This window comes from Xiphias gladius, chromosome 6 (genome assembly GCF_016859285.1).
Source record: "Xiphias gladius isolate SHS-SW01 ecotype Sanya breed wild chromosome 6, ASM1685928v1, whole genome shotgun sequence".
In the NCBI taxonomy this organism is placed as follows: Eukaryota; Metazoa; Chordata; class Actinopteri; order Istiophoriformes; family Xiphiidae; genus Xiphias; species Xiphias gladius.
Genome location: NC_053405.1, coordinates 15168749 through 15193890, shown reverse-complemented (window position 1 = coordinate 15193890; position 25142 = coordinate 15168749). Strand labels below are relative to the sequence as shown.

The 25142-nt window shown below is 39.7% G+C and overlaps 2 protein-coding genes across 2 annotated transcripts; both read left to right on the top strand.

The window, feature by feature from the left end:
• The first annotated feature begins 1 nt into the window (after position 1).
• Positions 2-10019, top strand: lpar3 (lysophosphatidic acid receptor 3). Its single transcript, XM_040129569.1, has 3 exons — positions 2-129; positions 1069-1825; positions 6511-10019. The coding sequence occupies exons 2-3, from the start codon at positions 1084-1086 to the stop codon at positions 6837-6839; spliced, it is 1071 nt and encodes a 356-aa protein (XP_039985503.1). The 5' UTR covers positions 2-129; positions 1069-1083; the 3' UTR covers positions 6840-10019.
• Positions 10020-11059: 1040 nt separating this feature from the next.
• LOC120790737 (atrial natriuretic peptide receptor 2-like) lies at positions 11060-24523 on the top strand. The gene is made up of 23 exons (XM_040128559.1): positions 11060-11149; positions 11987-12077; positions 12415-12547; positions 13148-13271; positions 14012-14116; positions 15005-15107; positions 16111-16256; positions 16351-16423; positions 16901-17045; positions 17381-17467; positions 17601-17744; positions 18398-18519; positions 18791-18935; positions 19123-19171; positions 19256-19363; positions 19532-19651; positions 19863-19956; positions 20406-20493; positions 20660-20799; positions 21136-21288; positions 22429-22527; positions 23258-23349; positions 24165-24523. The coding sequence occupies exons 1-23, from the start codon at positions 11060-11062 to the stop codon at positions 24273-24275; spliced, it is 2562 nt and encodes an 853-aa protein (XP_039984493.1). The 3' UTR covers positions 24276-24523.
• The last annotated feature ends 619 nt before the right edge of the window (positions 24524-25142 follow it).

The following is a 25142-nucleotide window of genomic DNA, read 5'->3' as shown; positions in this document are numbered from 1 at the left end:
CCCGCCGACGTCGCCCTCCTCCGTCCACGGCCGCGGAGGCTCAGTCAGGAACCATGATCCTTTCCTCGGCGCGGAACATTTCGCAACTGTCGGTCTACTGACTCACCGCGGGCAGCCCTTTTAGCGCAGGTAAGCTCACCTGGATAGTTGTTCTTTTTGAGTTGTTCCTACTTTTGCCGTTACATTTGGACTTCTGTCGGGCAAAGCGACTAGTTTATTCTGCTTTACTTTTGTTTTTTTTTGTTTTCGGCAAGAGTTTGTTTGTCTTCGTCAGTCACAGTTTGTCCCACTAAGGGATTGTGTCTTTCCCGTCTCTGCTGCTGTAGGTGAGCCGAGTGGGTCAGGCTGTAGTAAAGTTAGTTGCTTAATAAAAGAAGGCTCCTCAAGACGACGAAAATCTGGACTTTAGACTCTATTACGCTGAGGTCCTGTGTTGTGGCATATCTGTATTGTTTACTCAAAAAAATTCTTCCACAGATAGGAGAAATGGAACTTTCTCATTTCATTTGGCCGAGGGCATTGTTTTGGCTCTGATTATAACATTACTATGGCCACTATGTGGTTCAGCTTTAGGAATGGGGCTCCTTGTGAATTCAGCCTTATTCAGAGCTACGTCTTCCCTTTGAATGGGTTTCGGTATGTGCCCTTGCCTTTGGAGATAAGTCATTAAAGCTCTCCTGGCCCATTAGTTATTTGTCCTTGAAAAAAAAAAGGCACTATATCTAGTCTAATAATGCACTTTAGTTCAGACTTTTCATCACTCTTACCATTTCATTCTGTTTTTGTTCTAATTTAATAGAATGAATTCCCCAAAACTGGATTTGAAATACCTGCAAAGCATTTGAAAAACATAGTTCACTAGACTTTCTTCAATGGTTAAATGATAGATAATCTTTAATGCATAATGAATATACACTGTAATGATACTGTACATTAGCTATGAAGATTGGTGGATAATTTGATATGCTGAACCTCAGGAAGAGGTGATAAGCCTGTAATGTAAGAATCTTGTTAAGATACCATAATAAATGGTTCCACTTCCTGTTTTTTCTCATTCTCGTTTCAAAGACTCGCCTGTGTAAAATGGCCCAGCAGAACCACAGCTGTCATTATAATGAGTCCATGGGCTTCTTCTACAACAACAGTGGCGCTGAAGATAAATGGGACAAAACCCAGCTCATCCTGGTCCAGGTGGTGGGCTCTCTCTTCTGCTGTTTCATCCTGGTCTCCAACGCCATGGTCGTAGCTGCTGTCATCAGCAACAAGAGGTTTCACTACCCTTTCTACTATCTTCTTGCCAACCTCGCTGCCTCGGACTTCCTCGCAGGCATAGCATACGTGTACCTCATGTTTAACACCGGCGAGGTGTCACGGAAGCTGACGGTTAAAGGATACTTTATCCGCCAAGGTCTGCTGGACATCAGTCTGTCAGCCTCGCTGTCTAACTTGCTAGTAATAGCTCTGGAGCGCTACATCTCCGTCATGAACTGGAAAGTCCACAGCAACCTGACAAAGAGGAGGGTGACGCTGCTGATCGTGCTCGTGTGGGCCATCTCCATCTTCATGGGGGCCGTGCCCAGTCTGGGCTGGAACTGCATCTGCAACCTGAGCGATTGCTCCCAGCTGGCCCCCATCTTCAGCAGGAGCTACCTGACCTTCTGGTCTGCGTCGAACCTGGTGGTGTTCCTGGTCATGGTGGCCATCTACTTGAGGATCTACACCTACGTCAAGAAGAAGACGTCGGTGCTCATGCAACACACCAGTGGCTCCATCAACCGCAAGAGGACGCCCATTAAGCTCATCAAGACAGTTATGGTTGTACTTGGTAGGTGCCACTCATAAACATGTCAACTGTGCAGCAGAATTGATGATACAACGGTGACACAGATCATTTCCTGCATTACTAAAGTGTTAATAGTTGTGGTGTACTGTCATTGGGGTTTAAAGCGGTCACAAAGTCCAGTTCACTGAGTCACTGCTGAACACACTGGACTGCAATCTGTGTTTTTCAACTGATATGAAGGAAAACCTTGAGCATAATAACACAAACAGTAATGTTTTCAGTAAACCTGCTGAGTGCCTGTCATTGACTTTAGGGAGTCTTTTATGAAAGAAAAAGAGGAGTCAGTAAAAGGGTTTCTTATATCTCTCTGTATCTGGTGTCATTGCGACATTAAGTCCTCTGAGTTTGTTTTTCCCATGACTTAAACACTCATTTATAGGGATGCAACTAATACACTTTCAATTATTGTTTATAATGTAGATTAATTTTACAATGAATAGATTAATAATTTAGTCTATACCATGTAAAGTATAGTAAAAGATACCCATCATAAGATACCAGAGCTTAAAGAGCCCTGTTTAAATTGCTTGTTTTGTTAAACCAACAGTCAGAAACGCAAAGGTATTCAGTTTACAGGTTGTGAAAACAGCTGGAACCAGAGAATGTTTGGCATTTTAGTGCTATAAATCCCTTAAACTGTTAATCACTGTGGCCAATTCATTGTCTGTTCGTTGGCTAATCGATTATATGAATTGTTTGGGTCACTACTGCTCGTTTATCTTCTATTTCCCAGAATTACAAAAGCACAAAATGCTGAAACTTCCTTTTTTTTTTTCTCGTGCATTTTCATCCTACATGAAGCAATCAGACATTCTGGTCTGGCTCTCTTTGTTTAGGTGCTGCAACAGGATACCTTGCAATAGAGGCACAGTATCGGAATCATTCCCCTCACAGCACTGTCCTTTAAGAAATGAACAACAGGACTGCTCCAGCATATTCTCGCTGAGCGCCAAAATAGGTCATTTAAATGCACATTCTCATGCAAGCCTAATACACATACAACAGTCAGTTGCTGTACCATCAAACTCAGGAATCCAGCTGAGACTGATGCACCTCAGATAGCGCTGCAGGTTAGATGAGTTCATCCCAGTCCTGAACACACTCAGTTCATGTTTGCGTACACTCCTCATACAGTCACCTAGATTAAGACATGCATGAGTTATTTGTAGTGATTTTGCGCAGTCGTCCTGCAGGATAAAGGTCTGTCATTGTTCTTTGGCACTTTGGGCATTCTGCTTTCCAGGCCAGATGGATTGATACTGTACTGCATGTAGTGTAGGAGCTTTTCTGCCTCTGCACACACTTTATTCCAGCATGCTGTGTAATTATCTCTCCCTGCAAGGACACTGCTCCTCAGCCTGTGTGGCGTACCATCCACACCACACCACACTGGCCTTCAATGAACGTCCCCTCCTCCCTACCCTAAAAAAAAAAAAAAAATAACCTATACTTGCCGACTTTGTCAATTGCTTTCAGATGCAGTTCTCCATAGCTTGTAGAAGTGTTAGTAGACAAGTGTCCCCTTCCACTCAAAAAAAAAGTGTTTTTCTTATTGTTACTTCCTTTGGATCTTTTGACCTTCACTTTGACTTCACATTCATGTGCAGGAGGAGGAAAGTTTATTCATACTCACCTTTATTACCCGTTTAAGCACATGAACTCAAGAGGCAGGATTTGGTGAAATCACAGCTAGTTTGGAGCCGGTCGTGCACCAGTACGGCAACTTACACAGTTGTGATGTGGGAACTTGAAACGTCCACGCGCTTTTCAGGAAGTAGGATATATCATGTGTCCAAGGGGTTAAACTTTTAAGATGAAAGAGTGCTCGATTTTTCAAAGAATGAAAAGGAGTAGATGTCACTTTGTGGGGAAAAAAACATGTCAGACACAAATTGTTATTTCAATCAGATTATTTTCATAGGCTTAAAATGTGTACCAGCCCTGATATGGGCTAAAATGCCCAAAAAAGAAAAAAAAGTACCTGAGGCGTATAGTAGGTGTTTGTAAAGAATATGACAGTGATCTTGGTCTCGGTCCAAGGGATATACAGTATTATTCAGGAAAAAAAGACTCTCAACTCTTGTTCCAGGTGAAAAGCAGTCGGCTCGGGTGGAAATGGCAACTGGACAAACCAGTTCAGAGACGAATGTAACTCACACATGCTTGTAAAATATTGGATAGGGATGTTGTCGTACATTGTCACTGTGCATGGCCCGCGCTAAAGGACAAACATAAAGGATGCAGGTATATTCACATGTGTAAGTGTGCACTTAAATAAATAATTTAGTTACCTTGAAGTCTAACAAATAAGAATAAGGAATGGCTTCTCTTGTGTTCTCCTGCTTACATTTGTACTTCACTTTTCATGGCAGTAGCGTGGTAAAAGATGGTTCTTGTAGTTTAATCCCCTACAGCTATTTATTTGTAGCACATCCAAGAGGGCTTGCTTTTGAAGTGAAGCATCAAACTCCACCAGGCTGATTTTCAGATTTTTCATTCTTTAAGTGCAACCACCATCGTCAAATGAATAACAGTAGGAACACATGCTTGAAATGTGTTCCTCGGAACAGCTCTGGCTTTCTCTTTATCAGAGATTAAAGAGGAAGAAAGTCCAATATACATCAAAAACTTCAAGTAGATGCCCATTTAATGGGGTCTAACTCAATTTCAAGTCTTCATGTTATTTTGGACATGTGGTCCATCAAAGACAAAGAAAAAACACAGGCGGAAGAAGAATGTATACAAAAATAGGACTTCACTGTAAAATGTGGCAAACTTTCTGACTTCCAGGCCTGAGAGCAGTGAAAAACATGAAAACGTAGCTCTACATTTCCTCCACTCCCTCTCTGTCTGTGTCTCCATGTATCCATGCTTGTGTGTGCGTGAGAGAGACAAAGAGAAAGAGTGAGTTGTATAGAACAGTGCTTGTTTTTGTTCTGCAGATGTATTGAAGCCACAGAGATGCTGGTAGAGCAGGCAAGTTGTTGCTTGTGGCTTCCTTTCAGTTCGTAGCTTTGTTTTGTGCACAAACATGTTTGAAATAGATAGCTAAGTACATGCTGCAGTTCCCCCATGACATAACTTATTATTTACCAAACACACAGCATTGAGTATTTAACGTACTGATGGAATTACATTTCTTAACCTGTGTCTGCTTGATGTAAATGGTGTTAGAATTTAGCATTACGCTGCTAAAATGCACAGATTTTTAACATAAGTAATAATCTTATATGTTCTGTGTTTAAGCTTGATTAATAGAAGTATATGAAACCACCAAATGCATTCAGATTTATTTTTGATTAGTTTATATATTTTAATAGTTTTTAGATTTTTTTCACCCATCTGAGCACTCTATCACTCTCAAAAGTCTGACAAGTGGCAGGAGCAGAAGCAAGGGGAAATCCATGGACCAGTTACTGTGTTAAAACGAATGTTCAAACAGTTCATCGATGAGTCCATCGATGGACAATTATCCAGCAACAGTTCTGATTATCAATTAAGCCATTCATCAAGGAAAGAATGACAAACAATTCTTTGTTCCTGCTTCTCAAATGTGATGATTTGCTGCTTTTCTCTGTTTATGACATTGTAGACTGAATATTTGGGGGTTTTGGACTGTCACCTTGGATTCTGGAAAATTCTGATTGGTCTTTCTTTTTTCTGCTATTTTCTGACTTTTTGTAGAGTAAATGATTATTCAGCTCAGCAGTTCACAGTAGATAACTGCATTAGACTGTGTTTCTACCAGGCAGTGACATTTTCACAATTTACAATTTAGAGCCAGATCATAGTCAGAATTTCTTGTGAACAGTCAGTAGGTTTTAAATAATGATTTTATTAATAGTAAGTAATGGAATTGTCAGTGCTTTATAATTTATAAGGGAACATTGCTATAAACCATGAATGCTTTGGGGTTTTTATGTTGTGAGTCCACATTTAAATAAAAGATCTCTTTAAGAGTTATTTTTGCAAAATAACTTACAGTCCCCATACCTCTTGAAGAAGGCTGAGTGTATCCAGGCCAAAAACCTATTTCCAAAGTAATTACTAAAACTTGCAATTGCTGGCTTTTTTATAAAACCATGGGTTTCCATTTCCTGCAACCCAAACGTTTTGGGCTCTCAACCCAAAAGTATTCTAATACATTTGTTTTTTTTAATACATTTACTACAGATTTGTGAAAGATTTATCAACAGTTTATCACAAATATTTAATATTAATGAGTGTTCAATTAAAGGACTAGTTCCACATTTAGGGAAAAGGGCATGTTTGCCTCTTTGCTGAGAGTTAGATGGGATTGATACCAGTCACATCTGGATGATATAAAGACACCACCGACAGCCTCTTAGCTTAGCATAAACACTGGAAACAAGGGGAACAGCTAGCCTGCCCTTGTCCAGTGTTGACAGACACCACCTACCTGCATCTCTAAAGCGAAGTAATTAACACATTACATCTTGTTTGTTTTTTCTGTTTAAAAAAAAAAAAAACCTGACAAATGACAGGTTCGGGTTTTAGAGGGGATTATATGTTGGACTGTGTCTTGGCCAGACTCAACACTTTAATAAGTAGCCTTTTTGTAAATTGGTACTGACACAAATGCTCACAACAAGTGTTACCAAAAAAAAAAAAAATAACCGTATGATTTGCTGTATTTTTCCCCATAGGGGCCTTTGTGATCTGCTGGACCCCCGGCCTGGTTGTTCTGCTGTTGGACGGCCTCAACTGTAAGAGTTGTAACGTCATGAAATTAAAGCGCTGGCTGTTGCTCCTGGCCGTGCTCAACTCCGTCATGAACCCCTGCATCTACTCCTACAAGGACGAGGAAATGTGGACAACCTTCAAGAACCTCATGCGCTGCATTGGCAACGGCACTCGGCGGCAGCGGTCGACGAAGGCCAACGCCAGGCCGCTCAGCTCTGCTCAGGATACGGGCAACAGTCAGCCCCCGTCAGAGGAGATGAAAAATGAGGATCTGGGCATACTCAACACCTGAAAACGGAGCTTTGTTAAGAAATTTTACAGAACTTGTGGACAGCTTCGACTGGACGTACCTTATGAAGTCCCAGACTGGGGGTGACTTGAAGCAGAAACTACAAACTTGGTCTCCAGCTGGTCTCAGGAGGACATTGTTGTCCTCAGTACTTTCTTGAAAAGACACTGCAGGCCACCTGCTCCTGTGCAGAGCTGAGGTTGTGGTGAGATGGAGATAAGGGGCTTTGATGCACTAATAAATCCCCAAATGGATGCAAAGATGTGCTTTTTCAGTTTTTTCATTTTTTTTAGAGGTTTTGAACATGACTCCCATTTATATGTAATGAGAGATTGCTGATACTGTGTCATCTGGCTTTTTTGTCCTCCTCATCACATCCCTTTTCTGGGTTATTTAAAGTATGAGGTACATAGCGGTACAAATATTACTTTTACCTCAAAAGGGGGAAAAATTATGCTATGGGTGATATTACTTCCACCCACATATAAATTTTTGTAAAAGTTTAATGGATGAACTAGTCAAGAAATATAACTTGTTTATAGGCAGGTACTATAAAACTGTAGGTTTGCTTGAATAGGGACTGCTGTCTGAACTGCTGTACTGTAAGCGTCTACTTGTACATCCTGTAAAAAGTAATTTCAAGTTTAGAAAATCACACCCACCTTTCCTTTGTAAAGCAGTTTTGCCTCAGGGGAATAGATAACAGCGTCACTCTTCTCTCGTCCCATCTGTCTTCTTTTATCAGCTCACCTAAAGAAATTGATCATTTCCACCTGCAGCGCCTCATGCAGGCGACGTTGTTCTCCCTGTAGCATTCTTGCACTTCCGCCTAAGAACACTGAACTGACTGGCTGCCGTTGCTGTGATGAAACAACTGCTCACCTGACAGCGGAGGGGATTGCAAAACACTGGATTCCTGCGGGAAGTTCAGCATACACTGTGTACCTGCAGGAACCAAAGAGGATATGACTGAATAGACTGTAACCACCCACAGACTCCCCCTGGGCCGCTCCGACGAGTCCATTGCTAAATCATTGACAGGGTACAAATGACTCTCCTTCAAAGTGCTGTACAGTATTTATGCCACTTCTGCTGTAAAGCAGGGCATCATTAAAGCTATTTTTACTTTTTTTTTGGGAGTGGAGGAATGCCAACATTATGAAAACTGTGTGTGGAAAGGTTTACAGCGTCAGTGGTTTTTCTTTATTGAACTGAGGTTATTAATGGTAATTTCCTGTGTAGTGTGACTTTTATAACTGTTGGACATTTAAAATCATAAACGTTAACTGACTTTATTAAGTAACAGCTTTTGGAGTCTTATGTTTTTTTTTTTTTTTGGTCAAACATCATGATAACATGTACGATACAGTGTGTCTGTTTTCTCCTCATGGTATGACAACATGATACAGAAACAGCAACTAGCATAGAGGTTTCACAGCAGAGCTAGCAAGGACTTTCACTCCATAGTTATCTAATATGAACATCAGGTTGAAATTGATGCACTCAAAGTTCCTAAAATGGTTAAAATAATATAAATTTATATATGATATAATATCTGTTATTATCATGTGACTATGATTTTAAACCTACCATTAAGTTTAACCTTAAACTTAATCTAATTTTCTGGCGTTCACTACATTTGTAGCCACGCTAGCGGTGGGGCTCGTGGGCAGTGTCGGTTGGGTAGCTGGTTGACCAGACCAGCGCTTTGGTCGTGAAATTTTGTACAGATACTCATGGTCCCCAGAGGATGAATCCTACTGATGTTAGTATCCCCTTGACGTTTCATTTAACGGCACCAGCAGGTCAGTGTTTTCACTTATGTGGCGAAATAGCTCAACGTCTATCAGAAAATTTGCTACAGACATTCGTGGTTTCCAGACAGCCGTTTAAAATGTTGCACACGCCACCCACTTGGCACCTTACGATGGCCCAACCAAACCAGAAGGTTACTTGCAAATCCTGTTTGAGTGTGTCAGACTGAGTGTCCTGATTTCAAATAGAAGTAACTGTCACTGGCTGATAATAACTGCTTGTGATGGTAGAACGTCTGATAACGCTGAAGGCCGGTGTGAGTGTACTAACAAAAATAACACTGAAAATGATTATCTGACACTCCTGTTACATGACTTGCACTGCAGTCAATAGCTGATGAAGTACCGCTGCTTGAGATTTCTAGGGGTCTGGAGCTGCCACTTCACGATGATTTACTGTGCTCGGGCCAATTAATGAGTGACCTTTAGTTTCCATTTAGTCAGTCTCCTACTGGCCAAAGATCCCAAGAAAAAGAATTGACTTTTAAGTGGGCGGAGCAAGATCCTCCTCTCAATTAGACTGCAAAGCACTTGCATCAGTAAAAATAAAAGTATTTTAATCTAAATTTAACACAGCTTTCTTTGATCAATCAGAACCTGCTTTTACTATTGGATAAATGTCACCCACCTGAAACGTGTCATGGAAAATGGTGAAATGTAGTCTAAAGGTAACATTAAATAAATGTAAACATTAACACATACTTTATAGATTATTAGCAGTGTATTCTGCATCTAGATGTAAATCAGTCATTTCTTTTAAATGTGATGTTAATATATTCAGCATACTTTATACACAGCTCCTGTGTTCTTCAAAAAAAGCCTTTGAATCCTGTTAAAGTTTCAAACCTCCTCTCTAATTTACTCAAGTTAACATGCTTGAAATGCATGCCTATTGTTCATAACCTTTCACTCTTTACAACCACAAACCCACAGCTGTTTTTACCCCCCCCCCCATAATCTAGGTAACCGGCTTTTAAAGCATTCCTAATCACATGTTAAAATGCTTTTTATGCAGTAAAATCTTACACACAACTCCGGATATAATCTCCTAAGAGATGTACAGTGTAGAAGAAAAGGTTCTACACTGTACATTCTGCCAATAGAAAACTGCTCAGGTTGTAAATGACATTTGGTTTATGTTTCAGGTTGAGGTTTGACTTGATTAAAGTCATGTGGTTTATATTAAGACCATGCTGTATTGTAGCGAGTACTGTATATCCTCTGTAGCAGAGCCCGGTGTAGACTTGTCGTGACTGTTGTCGGCCACTGCGGGTTTTGCATTCCCAAAATCATAAGCTGTAAACTGTGTGGTGGGGCAGGCCTTTTTCTACAGCTGTGCTGTAATTATGCATTCTTGAAAAGCCAATTAAATTTCACAGATGTTCAGAAATGCTGTCTTTTGGTTTGTTCTTAATCTCAGGGCAGACAGATGTAGGCAGAGATGGAAAAAGTTCTTTAGGATATGATGTTATATAAATATCCCTTGTGCCATTAAGGCGAAGACTCATAAAGAGACCTATTTCAAAGTTAAATCATGTATAATTTACAGATTGACTTATTCAACAGCAGAAGGCACAGTAATACAACTCTTTAGTCAAATTTCTGGATTTCCCAGGATACATGATTATCCAATGTGTAGGATTACAACTAAACACAGCTTAAAATTCATGCACCCAACCTGCCTTGTGTCAACAGTCCAGGCTGCTGCTGGTGGTGTAACGGTGCGGAGAATGTTTTCTTGGCACACTCTGGGCCCCTGAATACCAATCAGACATCGTTTGAATGCCACAGCCTGTCTGAGTATTGTTGCTGACCATGTGCATCTTCTAATGGCTGCTTCCGGCGTGATAATGCACCAAAAAGTGCTTGGTGCATGAAGGCTATATGACCACATATTATCATGTGACCACAGGTCCATGCTTAGATCAAGTCACGACAACTGAGCTACCTCCATCACAGCTGAGCAAGAGCATAGGGAAGAGTCTCCAGAAAGTCTCCCGAAAAAAATTAATTAAGTCAAATGACATTTGAGAAATTTGGCTTCTTTTGTGAAAAACACGTCTATATTACGTCTAAATCAAAGCAAGGTACTAAAGATGTAGACTAAGGTTTTAGTATTTGTATAAAGGCTTATTATATTGTCAGTAGTACTGAAAAATGTTTAGAGATGCACAACCTAAAGGTCACTGGACAGACCCCTGTAAGCTCAACAGCTGTACTTTCTGTTGACAGTCCTTGAGGAAGATGCTAAAACTCATGATGCATCGTACTCTAAATGCCTAAAATGGGAGGTGCATTTAAAATCGATGAACCTACAATCATGTTTACCAGGATTAATCGTTCAAATTAGATGTCTAGTTTGTCCAGGTAAATACCAATGATTTAAGACAGTACAGTTGGAACCAGATCATGATTACACATGAGTACAAACAGAGTCCTGGTGGTCAGTTCAGGTGCAGCCGAGACATCTGGCTGATTCTGACTTGTAGGACAGTGAAGGTGAGCTGAAGCACCTTGTGAACGAGGACACCATCAAACTGTAAATTGGAGAGCCTCTTCTGCTGATTGGACAATTAGGGACAAGGGAGAGGGGAGAGGGGCCTTTAGGAGCACACATTTGGGAAAGGGCACTGTAGCTTTGTTAAGAGGTGACTGCACGCGCACACACACACACACACACACACACACACACAGATCTGGTCATTCACTCAGTCAGTCAGTTTAGAGCAGGTCTGGCCACAACAGCAGAACCTCCTCATGGCTTTTCTCATAGCAGCATCCCTCTACCTGTATTTCCTGCTGGTAAGTTTTCAATTTATTATTTACTCGCAAATCCAGCACCACAGCAGCTTTAGATTTAGGGAGGAAATGTGGGCTAATAGCCACAGATACTTAAGGCACTTAAGTTTTTAATGCACTGCACTGTGATGTGATACAAAACCTGACTTAATTACACAGAAAATAGAATGTGAACAACTGTTTAAATTGAGTTTATAAAAGTCACATTTTCATTTATTGCTGAGGAACCCCCCCTTGCTTTTGTTGTCTTGTCAGAAACACTTGCTGCTTCAGGCATGTGGTCATGGGCTTGTGGTTTTTTCAGCCTAGTGCTGTGTTACTTGCCATTTTCTTGTGGGGCATATCTCCTAGACCATGAAACATTTTGTGATCTGGCTTTTTTCTTGAATAAGATATAAGATATCTTATATCTCTTTTATATCTTGAATAAGATATAAAAGATAACATTGTGATTCTTACTTACATGTTTTTTTTTTGTGTGTGCACACATGAAAAAAAAAACTGTTACATAAAAAAAGGTTCCTCTTTTGACAGCAGGGAGTAAATTCCTGGCATGATCTGGACAACACGGAGTACGACTGTTGGCCGATCAACAATCCAAATGATTACAACATGATTAGCTGTGGTGGTAAGTCTTTTTTTTTAAGGTATATTTGTTTGCCTGTTTGTGTGTGTTTTCGTGTGAGTGTGTCATTGCAGTTGAAACAGCTAATCTCTGTTTTCAGAGATTGATGAGGGACAGTTTACTGTAAAATCAGATGGTTTTCCTGCTCCAGCTGAAAAGGAAGGAGACAACATTGTCCAGAATTAATTACGTTGTTTTAGGAGGTGGGGCTCCATAAATTATAGCTGCTTGTGAAATCATACAATACATGTGCAAATACAGCACACAGTATCTCTTGTTGCATGCATATGTGTTCTGTTTGAATGGTGTGTTCAGGTGACACGCATGTGTGTGCTCACAGGTCTGGAGATGGCCTGGGTTCAGCGTCCCCCAGAGAAAGTAACCGATGGGGAGGAGTTCAATGTCTCATACACGGTGACAGCCTCAGATTCCTTCTACGACTACGCAGTCAGGAACAAGATCTTCCAGTTCAGGTGAGTGTGTTACAGAGACACCTGGAATCCTAGACGTCTGCCATAACCAGTATAAACACACACACACACACACACACACACACACACATAGAAACACACAGATGCAGTCACATGTGCATGTGAAAAAACAGTTTAAGAGACAGCACTTCATGATGATTTTACAGTTGCTGAAATACAATAAATGGTAATCCAGACACACACACACACACACACACACACACACACACACACACACACACACACACACACACACACACACACACAGAAGAGTATAGTGTAAGGGCATAATGATTCACCTCCAGAACACTGCTGTAGGAATCCTGTGTGTGGAAATAATCTGAAGTAACATGAGTTACTAAGTAAATTAGCTACAACTACAGAAAGAGAGGATAATAACAAAAATACATGTTGAAATCTAATGCATTTCTGTAACTTAAGATGCTTATTTGTTTAACTTAGAATAAACCTGCTTTCATTTTCATGTTAAGCTCTAAGAAAAAAAAGCTGATCATCTGGTTTTTGTTTGAGCTTCCATTGTAAATAACACCGTGCGGTGTTGTGTTAATGTTTATTTGCCTACTCACCCATCTCAATTTCTAGTGACGCATCAGAGGCAAAGAGGTTCTGTCATGAACACGAGTGCCCGGCAAACTGGAACAATGCCAATGAAATGAACTGCTGCGTGTATCACGCCAACATCCACTCCTGTCCTCTGGGCCTCATGGTTGGTACCCATCAGAGCGTCGCACAACACCGGCTTCATTTCACCAAACACACTGCACAATGACATCACCGTCTTCTCCTAATATAATAACACATGAAAGCGAGCAAATGGGAATCGTGCTTGGGATCACTCTAGAGCTGTTGTGTTATCTGTAATATTAAATGGACGTGTTTTTCTGAGGAGCACATTAAGTTGCATAATACAGTATATTGATAGCTATCAATCATGTAGGATAATAATTTTGTATGCTTTTCATTGCTTTCAATACTTTTCAATCATTTCACATTCTGGTAAACTCTTGTACCATGAATTTCCTCATAATTTTCTTCCATAAGCAACATATAAAAAAAAAAATTCAAAGTGTATAACAATATCATTATTAATATTGTATACTCTGTACTCTGGTTATAGCAACTCTTCATTGTGCCCATATGATTTGTACTTTGAAGGTGATATCAATATACAAGACGCCATGTTTTTTTTTATGGCTGCACCATTACGCCGAAGGAAATCATTATAGGCGTTTTATGCCTTTCAGCACTCCATTCCCCCAAGTTGAGTTTAAGACATGTAGTATCTTTGGGGACCTTCAGGTCTTGCCTATTAGTTGTGAGTCTGTGGTGTTTTCTAGGCCAGCAGATTCTTATCCCCTCTGCGGGTTAATCTAAACTAATATCTTACTGTGTAGAGAGAACATTTAGGAATAGCACTTCTCCAGCTGTGGCTCGGTCTCTTCACAGAAACAAGGTGGAATCTGTGGCCCGTGGATTCCTGATGACGGTAAAATAGTGACTCACACTGTATCCAAAGCAGGCAAGATGACCCAGAAGTACTGGTCTTCAAAGGTGAGCCGAACCAAACGAAACTCTTTCCAAGGAACCAGAAATTTTCAATATGCGTTGAGGTTTGGAGAACATTTGTATTGTTTCCTACAGAACCTGCAAATATTTCATTTTGTGTATTGGTATAAACACACAAAGATACAAATGTCTAAAAAATGTCTAAAAATATCCTCTACTAACCTATACTAACCAAACAATTCACCAACTACAATACTTTACCGACAGTATGGTCCAACACGTTTTGGGTAAAAGAGCCTTTCAAATGGCAGATGTTTATCTTCAACATTAAGTTGTCTGAGGGAGATTCATCTTGCCCCCAGGCAAACATAAAAGACATGGATTTGATCAAAGTGTAACGTCCTTTGTGAAGCCTGTAGTCTGTTATGCTGCTAAGTCATGATACAACATGGCAGCAGGTTGTGATTATGTGTGTTTTAGTAGGAAATTACAAGAAAGCCATACTTTGGGTTGTTGCTTAGCAAATGACTGCAAAATTTAAAACTCAGTAAAAAAACAAAAAAGGATTCCTGTATAATACAAGTTTGTTGTTCTGTCTGATTAAAATCTGACAGAACAGTCTCTTGTACAGAAACAGTTCACATATTAACACATAAATCTGCAGCACTGATTGTTTTCTCATTGTTTGTATTCATTTGTAATTCACAGTATAGTGAAGGGAAGTCTGGCGTTAAATTTTGTAGCTGTATATTGTTTTCAGATATGATCACAGCTTATTTTCCGTAACTGATTAGTTTTTTTGGATTTAGTCATCTCCTAACAGAACAAAAAATGTAAATGATGTTGTCAACTGAGACTTATACTAATATTCAACCAAACTCGTCCACAGTGCAACTGTATTTCAGCCTCTGTCATGGTGTTTTTCTCATTTAGGTGGTGCTGATCCATGTAGGAGTCACCTCGGTCATTGCTCATATCAAAATAGGACAGATGCATGCAGCGTTGGAGTCCAAAGTGCTTGTTGTCAGTGCCCAAGGTCAGCATATAAATTGTTTTATCAACCAGGCAAAGAGACTAAAAGCAGAGTCTTGTTTGCTTCCTGAACACGGACAGAAACATTGGGGAAAACGTGAAATTGTGATTGACTTGGCATTAAAATTGTCCTCATTTCAAAACAACTGCTTCACTATCGGCTGAGAGCCAAAAATAAACTTAATTTTGAATTTACTGGTAGAAAACCTAGAGAACTAATACAAACTACAGCCTGCAGGAAAGATATATACATACGTTTATACAAATAAAGTCTATCTTTCTTAATGTGTCAGTAACTGTCCTTGAAACTTCATGAACCTCAGCGACTTTTGCCGTCTGTGCGGATTACAGTTTAATTCAGTCAGTGGTAGAAAGTAACTAAGTACATTTACTCAAGTACTGTACTTAATTACAATTCTGAATCACTTGTACTTTACATGAGTGTTTCCATTTCATGTAACTTATACTTATACTCCACCACATTTTGGAAGGAAATAATGTACAACTTGAAGGTATTATTGTACTACTTACTGCACCAGGTTTATCTGATAGACTTAGTTACAAGTTAATTGCAGATTCCAATTAGTAATACATTACTACTAATATATTTATCATATAAATTATGATGTATTATTATAGGGTGAGATAAGTTAAGACTTTATTGCTCCCTAAGCGGAAAGTTATCTAGCAGAACATAAACTAGTTAAAATCAGCCCAAACTTTTACCAGCTGCGACATTACAGTGATGTTAAGGCATCAATATATAATCCAATATTTATTATTCTGAAATGAGCCATTCTGCATAATGAATACTTTCACTTTTGGTACTTTGAGCATATTTTGATACTTTTGTATTTTTACTTAAGTAGAATTTTTGAATGCAAGACTTTGACTTCTATTTTTACCTTGTGGTATTGATACTTTTGCTTAAGTAAATTTCAGTACTTTCTCCACGACCGAAAGCACTGGAAGGGAAACCTGAAATGTGAAATGTGTGACTGTTTAAGTGTGTGGGGACGACGTCTGTGAGCTGGAGGAGACCTGTCTGAACTGTCCTGCCGACTGCGGCATCTGCCCGATGTCCATCACTATCAAAGTAGCTATTGGGCTTCCAGTCGCCCTCTTCAGCAGTGGCTTCATCCTAACCATGGTGGTCAGTCTGCGCAACACACGTTCACAAACACACACACACAAACACAGGTGATGTTTTGTATGTGCTGATGTTTATCTTAATTTCCTCCATGCAGTGGCTTCAGTACCAGAAACAGAAGATGTTTTGGGACGAAAGCTGGATCATCAACTACAAGAACATAATATTTGGTAAAATGTCTCAGGCGGAAGTTGTTAAATGATACTATTTACAGCTGTATTTACACAGAGAAAATAACTTAAATAAAAGCTCTTGAGTTTAACTTTGTTTCAACGCTATGGTGTGCTCGGATCTCTTTAATTTCACTCTGCTGGGCCAGAAATCTTAAAGTAAATTTACTGATATACTGTATGTACTGTATATCTGTTATTTTCTGTTATATCTGGTGCTTTAATGTGAGTTGCATTTTCAATTTTTAAAGAAAGTAAGAGTGGGTCAGGCTTTAAGGTATTTTGTTGAGTGAATTAAAGAATAACTTCTGATAGCACAAGTTAATTTACCCTTTCTACATCCTCCAGTAAAGTCCTTTTTTCTTCGTATACAAGCATTTTTATATCTCAGTGGTAGAAATCCTCCAAGCTATTCTTGAATTAACAGTAAATTGTCTCTGTGCCTGACATGAGCACTCGACTGTCTGGTCTCTGCAGGTAGAGGGTGTTGGATGGGCATCGGCAGCACCACTAGTCTGCAGCGCATCAAGAGTAACTCCACCATCAGTCGAACTACCGATGTGACTTTGTGCACTGGAGTCAACACCTCCTTCAAGCAGGGCTTCATCCAGCACGGCATATAGTGCGAAATGTTATCTTTTATTCATATTAATGTTGGTGCATCAGAAACTATTCAGCTACAATTCAACTATCACAAGTAAACGGTTATTATTTTTTGACTGTTTCATTTAGACACTCTACCTTACTCTTTAACAACCTGGGTCTGCTGTAATAGTGTAAAGATTTTTTTCCTTATTTAAATATACTTGTTTCTCGGGAGAATTTCACTCTTTCGAAATGATTTATACAACAAAATAAAAGAAGATAGATTAAGTAAACAATGATGAATTAAGTGAAATGTTCCTTTCATAATCTGTATAAGTTTGACTTGATGACCTCACAGTAACTGTCCTGCAGTGACGGGAGGACGGTAGCAGTGAAACACATCCAGAAGAAGCATTTCACCCTGTCTAAAACCATCAGGAAGGAGGTGAAAGAAGTCAGGTGAGGAAACTCCCTCACAGAGAGAAGAGAAAAAGAGAAATGAGGCAAGGTCATGTTTAACAATTCCAAATGAAAGAAAGATTCCTGCAGTTTTAATTTAAGGCAATACATGTCATTTTTCCTTAATGTGAAGGCAACTGGACCACCCCAACCTATGCAAGTTCATTGGTGGTTCCATCGAGGTGCCCTACGTGAGCATCATCACGGAGCACTGCCCCAAAGGAAGCCTGTCTGACGTCCTGCTGAATGATGACATCCCAATCAACTGGGGCTTCAGGTCAGAAAACCTCACACACAGCCTTATTTATTCACACGTTGACCATTTAGCTGATATGCCCGTATTTTCATGCTTGTCAATCTTATTCTTTATTAGAAGTAGTAGCAGTGGCAGCTAAAGACCTGCTTTTGATGGTGGTGTTAGAATTATTCGCCCGCTTTGGCCTTTTCTACAGACATGTATTAGTCACTGTTTGCCAATGAGTAGATGAGGGACTTTGCTGTGTTTTTTTTCCCCCCTGACTCCCACAAAAAACGTAACGAAAATGTAAAATGTATTTTGCTGACGAAAATTCAAAAGGAAATGTTTTTTGTATCAGTCCTTCAGATAGGCAATGAGGAAGAGCTCCTTTCCAGACTCAGTATTTTACACCACAATTCAACAGTGACACAGAGGAAAATCCAGACTCACTCACTTCTCCAACAAGAGCCTCAATAGACCATAATGCAATGCAATATATGAGACACAGACGATTTTACTGTAGTGTTGTGGATGTGGCATAACCCAAGGGTTCTATTAATTCATGCACATACACTGTGTATATGCAAATACTGTATGGATTTGCTACATGCCCTGACTTTTACCTTTAATGGCAAACAAAATTGCAGAACACACATATAGTAAGATATGAGAGAGTCTCTGCCCCTATACAGGCTGTCCTTTGCCACTGACATTGCCCGCGGGATGTCGTACCTCCACCAGCACAAGGTGTTTCATGGGAGACTTCACTCCAGAAACTGTGTTATCGATGACCGCTGGGTGTGCAAGATCTCAGGTATTTAAAAAAAACAAACAAACAAAAAAAAAACCATGAGTTTACAGTATAAAGGCACAGAAGTTTTTTGAATTTTTGTGCCAAGTCACGTTAAAGTGTTTTTGTCAGTGTGATAAGTCACTCAACATACACAGATAAAACCCCCACCTCTTTATAGGAGTCATTGCACGACTCTGCCACATCCTACACCAGCACAAATGTTATTATGGAGGCAAAGTGAAAAAACACCCTGCGTCCACTCTACTCTGTATTTTCCTGTGTTTGGCTCCAGATTATGGGCTCACAGCCTACAGAAAGGAGGACTTTGAAGCCATCAGTAATGGCTTCAGCTGTGGGGATGTAAACCGTATTTACTGTGCTCCAGAGGTCCTGCTGGGAAGCAGCTCCAATGTGACACCAGCAGCAGACGTCTACAGGTGTGTTTGAGTGCTGCTGTATAAGCAATTACTTATAGTTAAAGCCCTTCATTTCAGTTTGTTATATTTGGACCACATGAAAATTTGATACATTTGGATTAAAGACAAAGAGATATGGTGGACAGACAAGCAACTTTACAAATATGAATAGTGATATCCCTTCTCTACTTTTCCCTCCTCTCCTCAGCTACTCCATGATTCTAGTTGAGATTGCAACTCGCTCTGACCTCATTTCAGTGAGTGTGACAGCCTTCTCTGTAGATTACAACCTTCGGCGTGCTTTTGATCTTTGCTTTGTAACCGGCAGTCCTCTCCAACAGGACCAGGCTGAGGGAGTGAGGATGGATGTCATGTGGCGCCCCCCTCTGCCTGAACTCAGAGCAGGGAAGGCAGATACCGACTGTCCCAGTCAAGGAGACTACTGTGAGGTCTGTCACTTGCAAATATAAGATTTGTGATACAGCTGTAGAGGCTTGAATATTATTTTGTTGAAAAACTGCAAAAAAAAAACCATGGAGATATTTGTCAGAAAGCATTGTACTGCGAAACACTCTAAACAATAATGCCGTACTGTCTTTTCTGGAAAACTTGAGCAGCTCATTAAGAAGTGCTGGTCTCACAATGTCACCATGAGGCCCACATTTGAGCAGGTGAAGAAGACGCTTGACAAGATGAACCCACACAAAGTCAGCCCAGTGGACATGATGATGAACCTGGTAAGAACCCACTGATGTACTGTAAAATAGAAAAATGAACATAATAGAAAAGGAATATCATGTGAAAATATGGATCAATACCAATCCGACACATAACAAAAATCTCCAGAGTACACCCATGTCGTGTTTCTAAAACAAATGCGAGGAAAAACTCTCAAGCGCCCTCTGAGCCATCTGGAGTCAGACACAAACAGAGTTTCTTTAACTGCAGATGGAGAAGTACAGCAAACATCTGGAAGCCATAGTTGCTGAGAGAACGCAGGACCTTCTTCAAGAGAAACAGAAGACGGATCGATTGTTATACAGTAAGTCAGAATAACAGTAAGGAGTGATGTGCAAGAGTTGCTGGGCTCAAATGATTTTGATCCTGTTATGCAAGTTTTACGGATTAGTCTTGGTGAAGTTGTAGAGGTGACAGTGATGTATCTGTTACAAAGAGGAGAGGGTTTATAATTCATATTGCATGGGTGATAAATGATCAACTATAAAAACAGTGCACATATGCCTTCAGTACAGTCCTGCAAGGAAAGGTTACTGCTGTGTGAGAAAGAGTTGTTATTGTCCACTAAATCCAGTGTAAGAGGTAGTTAAACTAAAAGAATGGGGCTTGATGAAAGTAATCAGACTCGGCTGCTCTTGCCTCCATCTAGTGGTGCGTAAGTTACATTTCCTTTCCTACCCATTGCTCCTGAGACAGAACATTTTCCAGGAATGTGTACACAGTCATATTATAAGCCATGAAATCTGTGTGCAGGTATGCTGCCAAAGCCGGTGGCTGATGACCTCCGTCAAGGTCGAACAGCAGAGGCTCAGAGCTTCTCCAATGCCACCGTCTACTTCAGGTTTGTGGTCATCAAACTGTTCTGTTTGATTTTTCCAAAAATGACATTTGCGTAGCCGGAGATTCTCTACTTAGTTTAATTGTTTAATTATGCTCTATTTAGTTTCTTGTTACTTAGAAGTAGATAAACTAGAGATGACTAACACTGTAAAACTCTCTTGTGACAGCGATATTGTTGGCTTTACTCAACTGTCTGGTGCCAGCACTCCCCACCAGGTAGTGGACTTCCTCAACCAGCTCTATACCACCTTCGACGACATTATTGATAACTATGATGTCTACAAAGTGGAGACAATAGGTGATGCCTGTAAGTAAGGATGTTGAGATTACATTTGAAAAATGATTAACCATTAACCTTAAGTGACAAATCCTATTAAGTTTAGATCAAGTTCAAATCACAATCGAAAACAGAGAAAGAATTCAGACATGAAAGAAAAGTCAAAGGTGGAATATTACCAATTTTGATCTAAAAGTGAAACAGAAAAAAAGAGAAAAAAAATCATACGAATGAATGAATGGCAACAATAATAACTGATTTTTGCTCTCAAGAGATTCTGCATGTGTGTTTTACTGTTTTATTATCAGTGAACCTCTCCCTCTTCCTGTATTGTCTCTTATCATGGAATAATGGCTGATCGTCCAGATATGGTGGTCTCTGGGGTCCCTGAAGAAAATGGCATCAATCATGCTGGAGAGATAGCCAGCATGGCCCTGGATCTGGTCAGTGTCTGCCACAATTTCAAGATCCCCCACAAGCCCAACACACAGCTAAAGATCCGTGCCGGCATCCACTCAGGTACTGTGGCCATCTCATTATATCCACCATCAGTCTATCAGATTATCAGAACACGTACTGTATACCATGTCTCAACTGAACCTTGCTTCAGTCCCAAAAAAAACAACAAAAAAAAACCCCCGCATTTAGTCTGAAGGTTGAAGGCAGTCCAATCAATGACCACTTCCTCATAGCCTTTTCTGTTTTTTTTACTGTATTTGGGACATAAGTTATCAGAAATTTCTTATTTGCAGTAGCAAGAAGACAAAACGCAGTGCACTATTTTACCGGAGGTTAAGATAACATGGTCTTCGGAGGTCACAGTGACAGTTTTACAGTGCTCAAAGGTTGCAGGTTATGATAAAAGAGTCACCTTAAACAACCTGTATGTATATATATGACGCTAAATGTTAAATTAAATTAAATACAAATGCAGCATAATTTGTAATTAATCTATAACTGCAATTAGAATTTCAATCTAGAGAATAGTCGAAATTAGTGGATGGCTCATGGTCTCCTCAGCCCTGACCTATCCAACCTTGCTGCATCTCTACAGTGTGACAACAACAGTTATATGTGCGTTGTAAGATAGATAAGGTGAGAAAAGGCCTGTTTGGAACAGAGGAATGTTTGCCTGACATCAAGTCCTCAAAAATCAATTCTAATACATTCAGTATCATGCTAGAAAAACATGCCTGTAGCTAGAAAAAATTTTTTTTTTGAAGACTTGAACCATCATCAGAGGCTTTTGAATTGCTATGCAGATCAAATTTTAAGGACACATGGGTTGCCTGTTTTTTTATTTTTTTTATTTTAATAATACTGTCTCTTCTAACCTTGATAATGTTCCTTTGTCACCAAAAAACCCCCCTGTATGCTTAATACCTCTTTATTTCTCCCTGATTGATTCTGTTAGGATCAGCTCCACATTTAACGTTGCAATGTTACAGTCTTAGTTCTCTGGGCCCTGGTTTTTCTTAGCAAGTTGTTCACTTTCACAATAATTGAATTGACAGCTTCATGTAGGTATATATGCATAAGTAACTCTAAATTTTAGGGTACGCCCCCTTTGAATAACCTCACAGGCATTGTGATTAGGCAATGTTATATATATTACCAACCAAAAGTTTTGTTTACAATTGCTGCTGTTTATCCTGCCAGGACCTGTTGTGGCCGGTGTGGTTGGCACCAAAATGCCACGCTATTGCCTCTTTGGTGACACTGTCAACACAGCATCGCGGATGGAATCAACTAGTGAAGGTAAAGAAGGTTTAGATACACTGCCTCTGATCCAATTAAAGTCTCAAGGTGGAACAGAATCTTAGAAAAATATCAGGTTCTTGGAAATATTTAAGAATGGAGGACGGACAATGTGCTTACCCATCACCTAAACCTTAGTCAGGCTTGTAAAAATGATAAGAGTCATATATGTTGTAAAATGTGCAAATGACATACTCGATATGGAAGTGCAGTTTGACTTACATAATTACAGGCATGCCTTGCAGATCTCATATCACCTTTTTCTTGTATGTATTATGTATTGTATATGCATCTCAGTCCAGCATTAATTTTATTATAGTATATGACTCAAATACCATAACATACTTATGGTATGCATTACAAAACTATAGTTATAAAGCATGCTGTACATTTTAAGTACTGTATGAAATGTGTATGAAAGTGACTATAATGATGTGACACAAAATCGAAAGTATACTGTAAATTATATAAGATACATAGATAAATAGAATGTTGTGTATTTTATTTTACACTTTAAAACACATACTAATTTTGATAGATCAATTCTATACCATATGGGTCAACCATAGCAATTTGGTTTTATATGTAGTATTGTTGATTGACTCTTCAGCACATTGTGTCATCCAGTTATTGAAAACATGAAGTACACTGTACATAAGATGTGCCAAAGTCAAATAAAAAGCATAAAACTGCTGCACAAATTTCAGGTACACTTTTTTCCTACTACTAGCTCTGAAGATCCAGGTGAGCGGTGCCACAGCTGACCTGCTTCAAACACTCAGCGGTTATCTTCTGACCTGCAGAGGAACACTTAATGTGAAGGTAGGATTATCAAATACTTCAGTGTATCTGACCTGTGTTAAAGAATATTGAGGATTTACCATGACTGGAGTGACATACCCAAGACCATCAGGACAGGAAATGTACATTGAGCTTCCTGCAGCAGTTCTTTAACATACCTCCCCATACAACACACTGCACAGAGGGTTATGCTCAGCACATTCCTGGCCATGGTCATGGGGGTTGCTGTAGTGACTGGACCTTTTACTGAGTTGGAAAACGAATCTCACTGAACAGAGCTAATATACACCCAGAACGTCTCTTGAGCTGAACCAAATTAGGGCATTTAGCTTTGTTGTACATATTGCTTTTTCTTCCATATTTGATATATGTTGTTGTGGAGGTAGTTGTTGTTGTTTTTTAAAAGCCACAAATATGCAATGATAATCAGATACAAATTGGTGAACAATCAAGGGATTTATGAGGCTGAGATTTGAAAAGATCACAGGAAATCCAAAAACTTTCCTCTTAGGGAAGATAGACGGGGTGTGTCTGGTATTTGGTCTCTGTTGTCCAGGGAAGTATTGTTCTATCCATTTCTACGGGCTTCCATTCACTTTGTAACCTAAGACCTCTTTTTGGGTGGTGCCTAGGGTGATTATGGGGGAGGGGTTTGCCTCTCAGTCCCAAGAGACAGGGCTGCAGCTCTGACACTTGTGATGTCTTGCTAAGAGGTGGCCTCAGCTGCTACCCTCTGCCCCCCCCCCCAGCAAACCTAATGGCTTTATTTAAAATTCAAAGGGACACATGCTTTGCAATATGACTCACTCTCGCTCTCATTTTTCTTGACCCAACAGGGCAAGGGGGAGATGACAACATGGTGGCTTGAAGCAAAGACAGACGATCACACAGACCCGCTGCTCAGATCATCTGAATCCAGAGGAGTCCCATTACCAGTTAGTGACTAAATTTGGGTAGGGCCTAAAATGTGAAAATAACTGTAGGAAAACTCATTAGGCTTGGTGAGATGAAAAATGATCATGAATTTAGATGTCACACTGCACTGTAAATTCACCGGATGATACTAGTAAAGTGTTTAATTGTGCTGTTCATCATCATAGTTCCTTTACTATGACCAGGGGTAACGATAACAAGCAGAATCCCACTGATAATAAGAAGAAATGGGCAATATCTACAAAAAAAAACCCATTTTTTTTTTTTTGTATTATGATTGTGTAGGACATGGTCATGTATTATTTATTTGTTTGCACTTGTTGGGAAGAATCTAAAAAATATGCAGAAAAACATGCCGGAGCGGAGGAAATGTTGTTTTTGTCAAAAATATAACTTTACTTATATTGTTGCAATCTGAGGCACCTTTCTGTTTTCTGATAAATTAAAAGTAAAGGAGATGTTCACTGCCTGAAAATTAAGACAACTCTCTCTTACAATAACTAAATAAAACTTTTCAGAGAACTCAGATAAACTCCATCTTTGGTCTACAGAGAAGCTTGTAGACCAAGCTTCTCTACAAAGAAGCTTCTACAGACCTTTATAGTCTGATTCCTTACTTTTCAAACATTTTGACTAAGAACTGGAATCTGACAATATGTGTCGTACTAGGAAAAGCACAGGTGTAAATTATAAACTGATATAATGGCTGATAATGTTACTGCTGTTGCTTCCTGGATATCTAAAAAAACTGAGCCATTGTTATTGTTGTTAGTTCCACCTGTGCCTCTGTCTGCTCTGGAAAGGTTGATTTTCGTAAAAATGGGTGGACAAGTTATTTGGAACCAAACTCTTCCATTAAAGCTTCTTGCGAGTTTGCTTTG

What these genes read in the sequence shown, in the direction of transcription:
- LOC120790737 (XM_040128559.1), top strand. Translation starts at nt 11,060, where the DNA reads ATGATTACACATGAGTACAAACAGAGTCCTGGTGGTCAGTTCAGGTGC. An exon ending in CAACATGATTAGCTGTGGTG is followed by an intron (nt 12,078 to 12,414) that starts GTAAGTCTTTTT and finishes GTGTGCTCACAG; the next exon opens with GTCTGGAGATGGCCTGGGTT. An exon ending in CCTGTCCTCTGGGCCTCATG is followed by an intron (nt 13,272 to 14,011) that starts GTTGGTACCCAT and finishes GTCTCTTCACAG; the next exon opens with AAACAAGGTGGAATCTGTGG.
- lpar3 (XM_040129569.1), top strand. Translation starts at nt 1,084, where the DNA reads ATGGCCCAGCAGAACCACAGCTGTCATTATAATGAGTCCATGGGCTTC. An exon ending in GACAGTTATGGTTGTACTTG is followed by an intron (nt 1,826 to 6,510) that starts GTAGGTGCCACT and finishes TTTTCCCCATAG; the next exon opens with GGGCCTTTGTGATCTGCTGG.